This window comes from Bubalus bubalis, chromosome 4, assembly GCF_019923935.1.
Source record: "Bubalus bubalis isolate 160015118507 breed Murrah chromosome 4, NDDB_SH_1, whole genome shotgun sequence".
Classification (NCBI taxonomy): Eukaryota; Metazoa; Chordata; class Mammalia; order Artiodactyla; family Bovidae; genus Bubalus; species Bubalus bubalis.
Window position 1 is genome coordinate 117,999,665 of NC_059160.1, and position 13,881 is coordinate 118,013,545.

The 13,881-nt window shown below is 43.8% G+C and overlaps 1 protein-coding gene across 1 annotated transcript in view; it reads right to left on the reverse strand.

The window, feature by feature from the left end:
* Window positions 1-11,758, reverse strand: part of TRHDE (thyrotropin releasing hormone degrading enzyme) — a 439,831-nt gene extending 428,073 nt beyond the window's left edge. Inside the window, exon 1 of the mRNA XM_025284466.3 lies at window positions 9,613-11,758. Coding sequence (XP_025140251.3) covers window positions 9,613-10,511 — 899 coding nt within the window. The 5' untranslated portion in view covers window positions 10,512-11,758. The remainder of the gene's footprint in view (window positions 1-9,612) is intronic.
* Between the last annotated feature and the right edge of the window lie 2,123 nt (window positions 11,759-13,881).

Sequence of the window (13,881 nt, forward strand, 5' to 3'; positions counted from 1 at the left end):
TTTTCTTCTGATAGTAATATAGTTTTTGCTTAATGAAATATCAGTAACTTTTTGTTAAGAAGCACTCATTTACAATTTTCTCTTCACATGCTTTTTTGTCTTACAAAATGTTCTTGAATCTAAACTTTTTTATTAATTAAAATGATCACTGAGGCTTCTTATTTCTTTACTGAGGCCATTTAAAAGATACTTATGAAATTTAATATACAAGGAAATATATTCACTTCTAAGTACTGAGAAATCCAAGTCTTGTCATTGAGCAATTAGACACTGTCTCCCATGTGTGAGATTTTCACTCCATGTGGCAGGATTTTTTTTTCAAGATAGAATCATTTTTGCCCTTAAGGCTTTTGCAATCTACCTGAAAAGAAAAATATATACAATATATTAAAAACTGCTAATACTACTAGGGGAAATTTCCATAAGAGTTCAACAGAGAGGTTGCATTTAGAATGTACTGGTCATTAGGTGAAAAATCAAACGTGTCTTTGGTATTGAGTAATTAAAGGGTAGGAATTCATTATATGTAGAATATCTAAATACCTCTGGGCTAATGAGAAATTAATAAACCAAATATTTATGCAGAAAAATCATGTCATGTTCAAGTCTCTTTTTGCCTCACATAGTAAGTAAATATGTTGGTAAGGGCCAGCAATTTAAATTGCTGATTCTCAGGGCTGAAAGGAACTAGAAAGATCATCTAGTGATTTTTCTGCAATTAATATTCTTAATGAATTCCTACACACAGTATATTTATAGCCATGCACTGAGGGCTAGCATATATTTGATAATGTCTAAATGAGGAAATACCAATTTCACAGTCTGGCACCTGAGGACGATTGCAATTGAATTTCAATTCAGTATTTAGCAAATCAAAACAAGCCCCTTGGAAAAGAAGAGCAATTGGACTAGACTACGCTTAGGGTCTTTTTCAAGTTGAGAACCTATAACTGAATAAAAATTAGAAATAACATAGTCCTTGAATTTGATGAGATGATTTTAAAATACTAAATTATGTTATTGCTAGATAGTTTTTGCTACAAGAGCTATATACATTTGCTTCTCTTGGTCATCATTCTTGAGTGTTTAATGCTGTGGAGATAAATATAAATATATATGTTCCTTCCCTCAAGGAGTTTATACTCTGATAAAATAAATAAAACATAAGCCTAGACAAGGTTGCACAAAAAGCCATGACAAATGCATGAAGAAATTACATCTTCTAACAAGGTTTCTCAGCCTTGGCACCACTGACTTCTCTTTTTTTAAATGTAAGTATGGGTGGTTCAGTGCTAGAATTCTTGACACTAGTGACATTTTAGGATGGACAATTCTCTTTTTAGAGCCATCTTGGGCTTAGCGGCATCCTAGACGTCTACCGCTAGAGGCCAGTAGCAACGCCTCTACCCAGCCGTGGCAGCCCAAAAGTCCCCAGCCCCTGCAAACGTGCCCTGGGAGGCAGCACCGCCCTCGCTGAGAACACCTGTCTTGAGAACTGAAAGAAGGCTTTATGGAGGAGGAAGTTAAGAACTGGTCTGGAAGCCTGGGCACTACTTTAAGGGTCAGAGACGGAAGGAGAAGTAAGAAGTGGACTACAGGCGGCACAGAAAGAAGCTTTTTTTTTTTTTTATTTTAATTAGGGGCTAATTACTTTACAATATTGTATTGGTTTTGCCATACATCAAAGGCTTTGACTCACATATAAAGTTAACGTCCTATTTGCTCTCTTACAGGTTCTGGTTTTCTCAGATCTCAGTATCGCCCATCTATCTCTAATACCTCTCTCTCCCTGGATCGTCTGCTTTCTAACAAAGAGAGCCAGTTTCAGGCTCAGGGCCCTCAATAGGCAATAGTGTCTGTTGGGTTTCAAAAACATAATCTTCACTGCATGTATTTGATGACTGCCTTCAAGTGGTGGAATTGAGACCTCTTTCCTGCTTACTGTCACTAAAAACATCAAAGACCTCTAGAGAAAGAGATTGGGAATAGAAAATAATGAGTTTGGTTTTTAAGTAAATTTGAGGCAGAGTTTGAGGTAGTAGCAGTACACCAGGTAGGAAAAAAATACAAAAAAATAATTAAAAATAGAGAACACTTTAATATACAGTAAGGATATGAAATACAAATGTAAATACAGCAAGAAGTAAAAATAAAACAGCAGGAGGCAGAAGGTAATGGGGAAAAGTATTTTGTCATCTATTTTTCTCCTGCTTTCTCAAACAAAAGCATTTTTATCCTTTATAGAATCGTTCTATTATCAAAAGGAAATTTCACCACCAAAAGTAACATCCTGGAAGTGTTATTCCAAGAATATCACTTTAGCATAACTAGAAAAATGAATAATACACATGTATTTTAATTCCCTTCTATCTAAAATAAATTACTTGATTTCTTAACAACTTGCTTATTTGACATTTTGGTTGTGCTAAGTAGTAGAGCTTAAAGCTCTGTGTTGCCTCTGAAGGATATAGAGAATTGATTTCTTCTTATTTCTGCGGAAGTTCACTAGGCAAGCTACTTGTGTCGAATCATTATGATAAGATTCAGCTGAAATAATGCATTAACGTTGGCTGATATTGCCAACAAATTACAGTATGTGATACAAACAATTTCTGTCCCATTATTGTCAGTTTGCCTTTTCATAAAGTTAATATATGCAAAGGAAACAAACATTTGCATAACACTGCTCGTATTCAGATTGATTCATGTTTCATTGTGGAACCCACCAAAAACCAAGAGAACCTCACAATGGCAGGGCATTTCTGGAAGGCTTCCGTTTCGGCCACATCTATACAGCACAATGAATGACAACCTTTGAAGCTGCTTCTGTCGCAACAGCAATTTGCCAACTGTTGCAATAGTTTAAGATTAGTAACAAAAACTCCCAAGATTGAAAGAAGTGATCCAGTGGATCATCTAGTTACTCTTCAACTACTTTTAGTAACTGGACAGTGACAAGGTCATGGAAGTGACCCACATCCCATTTAAAGTGAAGACTGTTGATCAAAGTGCAAATTATTACTCAATGACAAAACATTTTAAGGCAAAATGGGTCGTTGTTTAGACTGTGCTTTTATGTACTGCAATGAGTCATTAAAACTCTGCCATTTCAGAAGAGAAGTGCTCCTGCTGAATATTCAGTGCTATAAGCAACACAAAAAAATATGTGTAGCATATTTTTTTAAATAACCATTCTAGTAAACTAAAAACATAATGCAATAATACCAGCAATATGTATGTAGGAAGTGGTGCGTATGTGAATAATCGTGTTGTAAAAACAGAGCATAATATTCATAATTGTTTTCATTTTTGTGCACTAAATACTCTTCTCAAAAATGAGTACTAAGTACTTGATCACCACTGTTGAAGAGTATTATGGACTCACTAAAATTACTTTCCTGAGTCATAATATTAGGTTCTCATAAGGACAAATAAACTGGTACCTGAGATTCATTTGTTTAATATTGGAAAGAGAAAAAGTATTATGTAAGTATCATAAAATAGTGCCACTGCTGGAACCCAAATACAGTCTGCAGAGCAGTAGCTAATGACTGATGCGCCTTTCCTCTGGCACTCGGGGGTTTTTCTATCTCCTGTACTGGCTTCCAGCCACAAGGCAGGCCCCCTCCTGACCCTTTAGTCACTGTTTTCTCCTCTTGTCACTGCTGAGATAGCAGGGCAATAATCAGAGTTACGAGTTCCTTCTGCGTCACACCCTCTCCCTGCTCCCTTGACCCTCTCTATCGCAGTGTCTGGACCAAGCATGGGGTTTCTCTATCTATGAAATACCACAGCCTTTTTCTTCCCTCTCTTCTTCATTGTAGAAGGGCTCTGCTTCTTTCTCTCCCTGTCTTTTGAACTCTGCTTAGGGGGCAAAACAAACAGCAGTGGAAGGAATGTCCAAAGTGACCATTTCCGCACTGCCTTGTGAATGAGGGGAAGCCTAAGGCAACAACATTGAACCTAAATGACCCTGTACCAGCTCGAAGAATAGCTATCCAGCCATGTAATAATATAATTGTATTTCATACCCACAAATACTTACCAACTGTCAGACACTGTTCTAAGCACTTTATTACTTAACTCATTTAATATCCTCCCCAATAACCCCACAAAAGAGGATATCATTATCCCCGTTTTGCAGATAAGGATACCAGACACAAAACAATAAGAAACCTGGCCAAGGTCATAAAGCTAAATAAGTGGAAGAGTCAAGACATAAACCAAGGCAGTCTGGTTCCAGAGTCCCTGAACACACACACACACACACACACACACACACACACACACACTTTTCCATCCAGCAACACAACTAGAAGTGCTCAAATCTCTTCTTAAAAGGGATAAAAAGTAACCAACAAGGGTAATTTTAAAACTTCATTCTATTTACACTTTGGTTTGGGGGTTTTTGTTTGTTTTTTGAGTTGTGTAGTCATGAGAAAATATCCAAATAATTAAACTGACTTCACCATCCCTTTCCCTGTGCAACCACTGCCAGAGTGCCTTAATAAACGAGCGTTTATTCAGAGACCGAGAAGGCACACCTGGGGACAGGGAGCGGGGAGTGGGGAGCCAGGGACTCTTCACCCCAGCTCAGCCCCACTCAGTAAGGTCTTGCCAATCTTACTTCACCCTTACAGCCCCATCAGGACCACCATCCAGCTGTGCCCGTTTGTGAATTATTTCAGACTGTCCAAAGAACTGGGAGGGGCAAGAAGTGTTTTGCATCTTTAGATCCTCTCAAATCCTCTGTAGCAAAATTCTGTTGGAGAGAGCAGCCACTCTCTAGTGGCAAAAAGCAGGACTGCATGGATCTTTGAGAAAATCTGGAGGAATCCAGCCACTGGTGTAATTTTGAATTAAAAGGACGACGAGGTGATGATCATTGCTGGTGGGATAGGAGGATGAATGAGCCTGGGGTTATGGTGGACGCTCTTCCTTATAGACGGTCAAACACATATTATTTCTTCTTCACTCTTTTTATATCACTCTCAAAAGTCATGCTTAAAGAAGCGAGTCCCATTCTTATATCATTCAAATGCCATCATCATCCTCAAGCAAACCTAAATTACTGCCCTATACTGTTGTCTCAAGCCCATCTGCATGCATGGCGGCAAAAATTGACTTGAGAAAATAAACATGCTACGCAAACCCAACATAGGGAAATCAGTCACAAGTCTATCTTTGCTTGAAAGAGATCCAGAGCAGATAGGCCCTGTTTAGAGTTATTTTGAAGAAAAAATACACAGACAAATTAATTTAACTCTTTCATAAATAAGGTATACTTTATGACTAGCCAGGGTGACCAAAAAACGTAGCAAGACAAAAACCAATTACATGAATTTTCCTCCATGAATAAGTGACTATTAAACGGTCAAAACTTTTTTCCCAACACTTTCTAATTTAGTTTACTGATAGCATTTTGAACTGTAACCAAAATCCAACACGGGACTCAGATTGGCCACACGGCTGTGTGCGCCTTGACTGGAAAACAATGAGCTAAACAAGTCCATTAAGGAATCACACAAAAAGTTTTCACAGAAACAAATGGTTCTCCTAGATTTTTCAGTGCAGAGCCCTCTATAGAGGGGTAAAAAGCCATGTATTCTGATTTGTTCATGTAAAGATATCTCCTGTGCAGAGTGAATGGGAGAAGTAAGGCTGCTCTCAACATATTTTTCTTATTTTTATTAAATGCCATGGTTTTTTTAAATGAAATTAATTCATTTCAGGAAAAGTACAAGGCATCAAACCATCCACACTAATATCACAAATGCCTACCCATAGAATCCTCTATGCTCTCCACAAGATTTTTGCAAAGGAGCTTTTTGCAATTCTCTGCGAGAACCATAATTTTATCCTCCCATTTTCCTTGGAGATCATGGTTTCTCTCTGAATAACCCTTGAAAGAAAAAGACTCCTCTTTTCATTCTGTCTTCTGTCACTGTGGCATGTCACAGACTCAAAGTTTGTCAAAGAAAAAGGGTGTCCCTTTTGAAAGTGAATAATACGGTCATTTACTTTGGGTAAGCTTCCTCTTTCAATCCGACCATCTGGATCTAAATTAAGGTACCTTACCTTAAACACGGGTATGCTCACCATCTGGCTACCCTAAAGCATCAATTACTTCAGGTAAATGAAGATTTTGCCTAATTCTAAGCAAGCATATTCTACTACTGGGTATTATGGCATGAATACACACCTTCTGTATCAGCCTGCTGCCCACCTTCTTGAGGGAAAAGTGAGTGGGTATTCTGCCTAACGGAGATCATTTTCTGATATGTGTAAACATTTCAAATTTAAGAGAATTTATTTGCAATATTCAACAAGTGGTGAATTTCCAAATGTTGAACCGAGAGGAAAAGATTTGCCTCAAGTGAAGAGCTTGTCTTCTAAACTTTCTCTACTGTAATATGGGAACCAGGGGAGGTAAGTCTTCTCTACAGAGCAAAAACCAGGCCCCCTCCAAAACCTCCTGGGGGATGAAACTTTTCAGGGTCAGAGGCATACAGCACATGATGAATCTAGTTTCCCTGCTCTGCCCAAATTATATCTCTCGGGCCTCTAAGGAGTGAACCAGAAAATCAGATTGATTATTAACCAGTTGTTTCCACATAGACTAAGTCAGGTGGACAGAATGGTAGTATTGCTCTTTTTAAATCTTTCAAATGACTCAATGTGAGTCCCTATTGCAAGATTAAATACTTTCATTACAGAAATTGTCTGATAATTATATTGGCAAAAATTCTGACTAACTAAAAGACCAAGACATTCAGTCACTAAACAAATGAAAATTTAGAGTTTGCATTTAAGTCCTTTTGTAAAGTATGTTTTAAAATGTCGATTTACATTGCATTTGGGGGACAGAATCGTCACCAATAAAAGTCTAACTCTAGCTGAGTTCCTGATATTGGTGTGTTTAAAAATTCTCCAAGTATCCATGGTAACAACAAACAAACAAACAAAAAAAGCTTAATATATGTCAATTTGACATAACTGTGACATGTTTGATTTGATTTCTTTTGCCTTATCAACTCTAGTAGAAACATAAGAAATTATTCTATTCATTCTAATGTTGAAGGTGGAAAAAAAAAAAAAAGAACAAGTACTTTCTCTAAGAGGCTGCTTAGTATAAAACCATCCTAAGATCTCCAAAAATGCCAAATCCTGGAGTGTTAATGGGATGCAGAGTTTAGCTACATAGGCACTAGGCTAAACTCCCAACCATCTTATTTACATCTTTGGGGAAAATGAAGCAGACTTTGAATATAAATATGCACTTGGGTACAAGAAATCAGTTATAGGTCAAGCAGGAACATCTGGTCCTTTTAAGGGTCCTGTTAATTGGAAAGCACTGACCACAACAAGCTCAGTTCCACCAAATATATTTTGGCACAGCTTAGAAAAAACAGGATTTGCTGGAAGTATTTATTTCACCACAGCAAGACATTTTGACATAACATGCAGACTCGCCTTCTACGCTTTTCCCCCAAATTTGACATGCTCATGGATCTTTTAAACAACGCTTTTCATCTCTATTCTTGAGACTATGTCAGAGAATGTGGTGGAAGGGGTTTTAAATTATCTACATCTGGTCTTAGGAGTTTGAATGTGAATAATTTATAGGTTCACTTATAGGAGGTTTTAACTAGCACACAACCACTAAGTATGTTAGTTACTCAGTCATGCTGGACTCTGCGACCCCATGGCTCTCCATGGAATTCTCCAGCAAGAATACTGGAGTGGATTGCCATTCCCTTCTCCAGGGAATGTTCCCAAACCAGGAACTGAACCTGGGTCTCCTGCACTGTAGGCAGATTCTTTACCATCTGAGTCACCAGGGTCCCTAACCACTAAAGCACTAGGCAATTTATTTAGATGAGGTTATACCACAGCACTCTATAAATGTTAAAACTTTTGTGTTCTCTCATAACACACTGAAATTTTCCCAGCTTCTTATACTATAGCAACTTCTCCTGGGAGTTTCCTGACAGCATGAGCTCTAGTCCAGGGATCAGAAAACCTAAGTTTGAGTCCCAGCTCTCTGCTGCCCAGTCTGCTGACCCCAGGAGCCCTGGACTGCTCTGATCCCAAGTTTTCTGCTGTTGTGAGAATCTCTAGAGAACAAGGGAGTCTCTGCCAATGGCACCATTACTAATCTCCAACCTGCCTCCACTTCAAAGGTTGTTGATTTCATTTTTAAGTTCATTTGGGTTATTCCCTGGCCCCATAGCCATTTAATTATTCAGTTATTTTAAATGCAAGGGGCCAGGGAAAAAAAAACAAGAATCACTTGTTTATGCATTCAACAACATGCTTGAGGGCTTGCTACCATGGGACACTCATAACACTCTATGAGTGGGCACTCTATGTGCCAAATACAAGGTTAAGTGCTTTTCAATGCATTTATTCATGGACATCTGCAACAATTCCATGAGGATATTATTATTATTATTATTTTCACCAAGTTAAAACTAAAAGTAGAGGTTCTGGAACCAAAGTGCCTAAGTCTAAAACCTTCTCTGTCGGCTCACTATATTACAAGTTATTCCACTTCTTGGTGCCTCCTCCTCCCCATCAGTAAAACAGGGAGTGTTAACAGCACCCAGGCTCGTCGGGCTCCTGTAAGATGGAGTTGATACAGGACGCTCATTAAGCACTAGAAGTAGTCATTGCCAGGACCTGGTGACAGATTAATCAGCTTCCACAAGCCTTCACCACCAGTAGAGTTGAAGCTGGGATCTGAACCCAGTTCTGTTGGACTCTAAACAAATGGTGAAAAACCCCACAGCTTCTCAAAAAAATAAGAAACAGAATACTGTCCAAATCTAAAAGAAGCATCAAAGGCACTCACTAATAAGTCATTTGAGACTGACACTTAGCTTTTCCCTTTTCACCACTGGAATCATTTCCAGAGGCAGTAACTCAGGAACAAACTGGAGTCACTGCGTTAGGAGAGTTGGAAGCACCAGCAAGAACATTCCTGGCTGGCTTTGGCCAAGGCAGCTGCCGCCACCCCCACCCCCCCTGTCACTGGGACCGGCTCTTACTGTCCAGAATCTCAACTTCCAGTTTTGCTCAACTCCGTGAGGCCAAAGCCTGTCCACGGCTCTACGCCTTCCAGAAGCGGGCGTGGGAGGTTGGGGCGGGGGCGCGGGAAGGACCTTGCCCTGCCTCCCGCGTCCTGACTCCTCACCCGGCTGCGGCCCTGGCCTCTGGCGTTCACCTATTTTCCCTCCACGGTAAGTTGGCAGGGTTTTGATGTCACCCTGGCCTGAGGCCGCTCAGATTACACATCACTCTTAAAAAAAAAAAAAAAAAAAAAAAAGCTGTGTGCTCTGCCTCAGCAACTTTAACGAGGCAGGGGGTCCCAGCCTACAGTGGCATTTGGTACCGGTGAGTGAGTTTGTGGAGTTGACCGAGGAAGAACCCAAGCCTCAGGAAGACCCCGAGAGTTCTGGGCGATGGCCCTACCCCCACCTTCACTTCCTTCACTCCATCCTTGGCCCCCCGTGTATCCGAAGCTCGCCCGGTCCCCTGGTCGCCCGCTGCCCGGCGGTTTAGAGCAGCCTGGCTGGGTGGGGCGGCGCGGGGCACCGCCTCCCTCCGTACCTTCTCTCCCCGTGGAGCACGTAGGAGCTGCGGAAGAAGCCCAGGAGCTCGTTCTCGATCAAGGCGTTGTAGATGATCTTCAGATTGTAATTCCTCTGCGCGTCCAGAGTCCTATTCAGCACCACCACCAAGACCTGGGTTTGCGGGTAGAGGAAAAAGCCGGCCACCGGGACCGCCCCGGCCACCCGGTCCTCGGCCACCTGCACCTTCTCGACCGCCACCCGGGAGGCGTGCAGCACGACGTAGCGAGTGGCGTTCCGGCACGCGATCTCCACGTTGACCTCGCCGGAGAAGGTGAAGTTCTCCATGAAGGCGGTGAGCATCAGATTGTAGTGCAGCGGCTTGAGGTGGCCCGACAGGCGCAGCTGCGTCCACGGCTGCCACTGCTCGCGCTCCTCCCCAGACGGCGGCTGGGCGGACGGGGTCTCAGGGGTGGCCTCCACGCCTGCCCCGGGCTGTGAGGGGTCCCCGCCGGCGTGGTGGTTCCGTCGGGCCGGGCCCGGAAGGCTCTCGTTGCCGCCGCGCGCCGGGAAGCCTGCCGGACCGCCGTCGGCGCCGGACGGCACGCTCGCCCCACATTCGTCGAAGCGCAGGCTGAGGAGCACGGCGAGCATGGTGACCGCGAGCAGCGCCACGATGGACACCGCGAAGGCCAGCACTAGCCGCTTGTGCGCCGTGATGTGGCGCTCGGTGGTGCGGGGCCGCACCCCCGCGGAGTCCGCCCACGGGTCCGAGAGCCCCCTGCCGCCGGCCCGAAGCGCGGCGTCGTTCTCGCCCATCGCGGCCGCGAAGAGGGAGCCGCTCTTCTGAGCCCCCTGCTCCTTCTTCTTCCTCTTCTTTTTCTTCTTCTTCTTTTTCTTCTCCTCCTCTTGTTTCCCCCGCTCGCCGTCTAGGGCCATCACACAGCCTCCTCCTCCTCCCCCGCCCCCTCGGGCGCCCCCCGTGAGCGGGCCACCCGGGCCACCGGCAGCGTCGGCATCAGAGCGCGCGCCGGCCGAGGGCGCGACGCCAGCTGCGACCCTGGAGAGACCGGCCGGGCGTCTTTTAAGACGGGCTCTGTCCGTAGGCGACAGCGCCCACGAGCCCCCCCATCAGCCCCGCCTCTCTCCGGACACCACACCGGCTGCAGGGGAGCGAGCCAGCGAGCTCTGGGACGCGCCCAACTTGAAGAGCGTCTTGCTCGCCCCAGAGCGCGCACTACTTCTTCGGCGGGCGCCGGGCTCCGGGGCGCAGGCTGCCCCCGCCCCTGTGCGCCCGCTGCTCCCAGCTCGCCGTCCCCAGCGCCGAGCTCTCGCCTGGCTTTCCGCGGGAGCCTTCTAGCGGGTCCGCGGCTGCCAAGGAGGGAGCGATGGAAAGGGAAGTTAGGGCTGCCGCTTTCTCTCCCCACTCCAGCGCTGGCGTTCAGTCCTCTGGGTGGGATGTGCTCTCAGCAGCGGCGGCGGCGGCAGCGGCGGAGGCTCCCGAGTCCTGAGCCCCGCAGCCGGGGACGCGAGGATGGCCGGGGCGGAAGAGACCCGGGTGAAGCAGCTCAGTGAAGTCCCAGGGCCGCAGAGCTGCGCCGGGAATCTGTCCAGGAGAAGCCTTCTCCTCCAGCCTGGACACTTTAAGCAGCGGTGGCGGCAAACAGCGCGAGGCTGCACACCGGGCAGCGAGCCTCCCTGGTCCCGACGTTGCGCTGACCTCCGGAGACGACAAGTGAGCAAGAAGTGTCCGTCCGGGCCATCTCCCTAAGGTAGATGAAGCTCCGGGTTTGCTCTATATGCCCGTGGGGAGAGCCGGAGTGCGTGTGTGCGAGTGAGTGTGCATGTGTGTGCGCGCGTGTGTGCGTGAGCGTGTGTACACAGGCTCCAGATCTAGATTGCCAAAGCTACTCTGGCTGCGCTCAGGGACCGAAACTCCCCGAGAAAGGCCACGGCGAGAGCGCGAGAGCGAGGAGGCCGGAACGGCGGGAGGGAGGGGAGCGGCAGAGGCAGGCCCTGGGAGATTAGAGAGCTTTTCTCCGCTCCGTCACACCAGACACCCACAGCCACAGAGGGGGTTGCTGCGCCGCCTGCGAGAAGTACTGTAAATCTTCGGCGCAACGAGCCCCGCAGTCACCCCTCTTCCCGACCCTTCAGCCCCACCGCGCCTTCCCGGAGGGAGCCTTGGAGCCTTTGGCTATGAATGACTAGAGGCCAAGGAAGAGCCTGCTGGGGAGAAGGAGCGGTCTCAGATTTCACATCAAGCTGTCCAGAGCATTTGGAGGATTATATGTAAATTGAAATAAATTCTCCAAAGCCTGACAACAGACACTACACTGTGTGATGTGTCCAGGCGTGCGGTCTTAAAATAAGGGTTAGCAAGAAAGCGTTAGACTCCTCCGGAAGTAAAGGCTGCAGAAAAGGGACGGCTTTTCCCAACAAATATATTTTCGGATTGAGGAAATACTTAAAATATTCAAGTGTAATATTCAGGACCAGAAACTTGAGACTGAGAAAAGCTGAGGACATGAGCTCCATTACTTTAGACTTAGAATCGTGATCAGGGATATTCTGTGATTGGACAGTTTTTCACTTCACCTGGTCACAATTACTTTTTTTTTTTTTTTTTTTGCTGTTTTCAGTGTTATCATGAAAATCATTTAAACTGTTTTAAGAACAGTTATCAAATAGGAAGTGTCCATCCACAGCTGTATCGTCGAAACAGATTCACAGACCACTGGCTGGTTATGGATTCTTGTCTAAGTTTGTTGAAGTTTTAAATTAGAGTGCAGAATATGTATGAGTATAGGGGATATCCAAGCCATAGAATTTAGGTGAAGAACTGTAATTGGAACACTTTTCAGAATACAGCCACCCAAAAGCTCACAGCTTAGAGGCAGGAGTCTCTAGTTTTCAATGAAAAAGTGTGATGGGCTTCAGAGTCCATTTGAAAAGTGCAGAATAAAAAGAGAATGAAGTAATTTCTTTTTACACATTTCTTTCACATCTTCAAATCCCGAAGGCATTTTAAAAAATCATGTCCCTAATTATTTTTCTTACAAAAAGGCATGTTTAACACCACTAGCTTTGGAGTCCTGAGCATACACATTAAAATCTTGTGTTAGGCTTTAAAAGCATGACCAAAGAGGACAGCCCAAATATGTATCAACTTCAGCCGGAAAACCACTGAAAACACAGCCCTCTGTTCAATGAAGCTCTTTACCATTTATACTCAGATGGGATACATTCCCAATGCCATACATTCTGAATGTCCATTTGAATCATTTTAAATCATGATAAAAAGAAGTGCCAGGTTTTGTTTTTTTTTTTTTTAAGCATGTTTTATGTGGGCCGTTAGCAACAGACCAAGGGAAATGCCACAGTCTGTTCAAGTTACTTTTTTATGCTCTGTTTTTAAATCTCTGTGCTCTTGCTGTCCATATGTATCTGCCTGTGTGCATTTTAAGAATTGAGGAGTCGGAGGTTTGTTAATTTGTTTTCACAGACTCAGGAAACATAGTATAGGCAGACAGAGAGCTGTGTGACTCTTAGCAGCTTACCAAACTTCTCTGACCTTAGGGTAACAACCCACAGTTCAGGATTATTGAGCAAAAGTCCATTGATACAACTCACTTGAATTATAAGAGGAATCTGGAACCACCCCCTAGAAGTCTGAGAACCACCACCTCAATGAAGATGTTACCCACTAAAGGATCTTTAAATGATATTAGTCAAGAAAAGATTCAAAGAAGGCTTTTTCTGTTCTTTGTATTTTATCTGTGTACTTTTGAAAATCTCTACAAGGCAACTCTCGAGGATTTCGGAATTAAAGAATACATTTACCAACTAGTAAAGTCTCAACTGGCTATAATTAAATTAGTGGATGGGTTATTTCTGAGACCTAAGTGGAGCAGACACAAGCTCATTAACCTGTAGTGAACACAACTTATGAAACACTGATTCCTCTAAAATGCAACTTCACCCAGTAAATGCAGTATCAAGGCCAAGTGGGTAAATATTTCTTCCTCTTATATGGATGTTACAAAAGGGCCCCAGCGAACTTTTCTCTTGTTAATTTCTGAAAGTATATAACCTACCACTGAGAAGTAAATAACTTTGGTATAGTAACTTTCTAATTTTATTTCTTAGAGAATATCTATTCTACCCTCCTCAAACCAAAACCAAAAAAGACAAAATTTCAGATAGTGTACCTAACAAAAATCTTAAAGAGATGATTCACTAATATTCCTGTAAAGAAGTTGCCTTTAGTATGTGAATGACTACATTGGAGAGACTTTGTCAGTGTTAG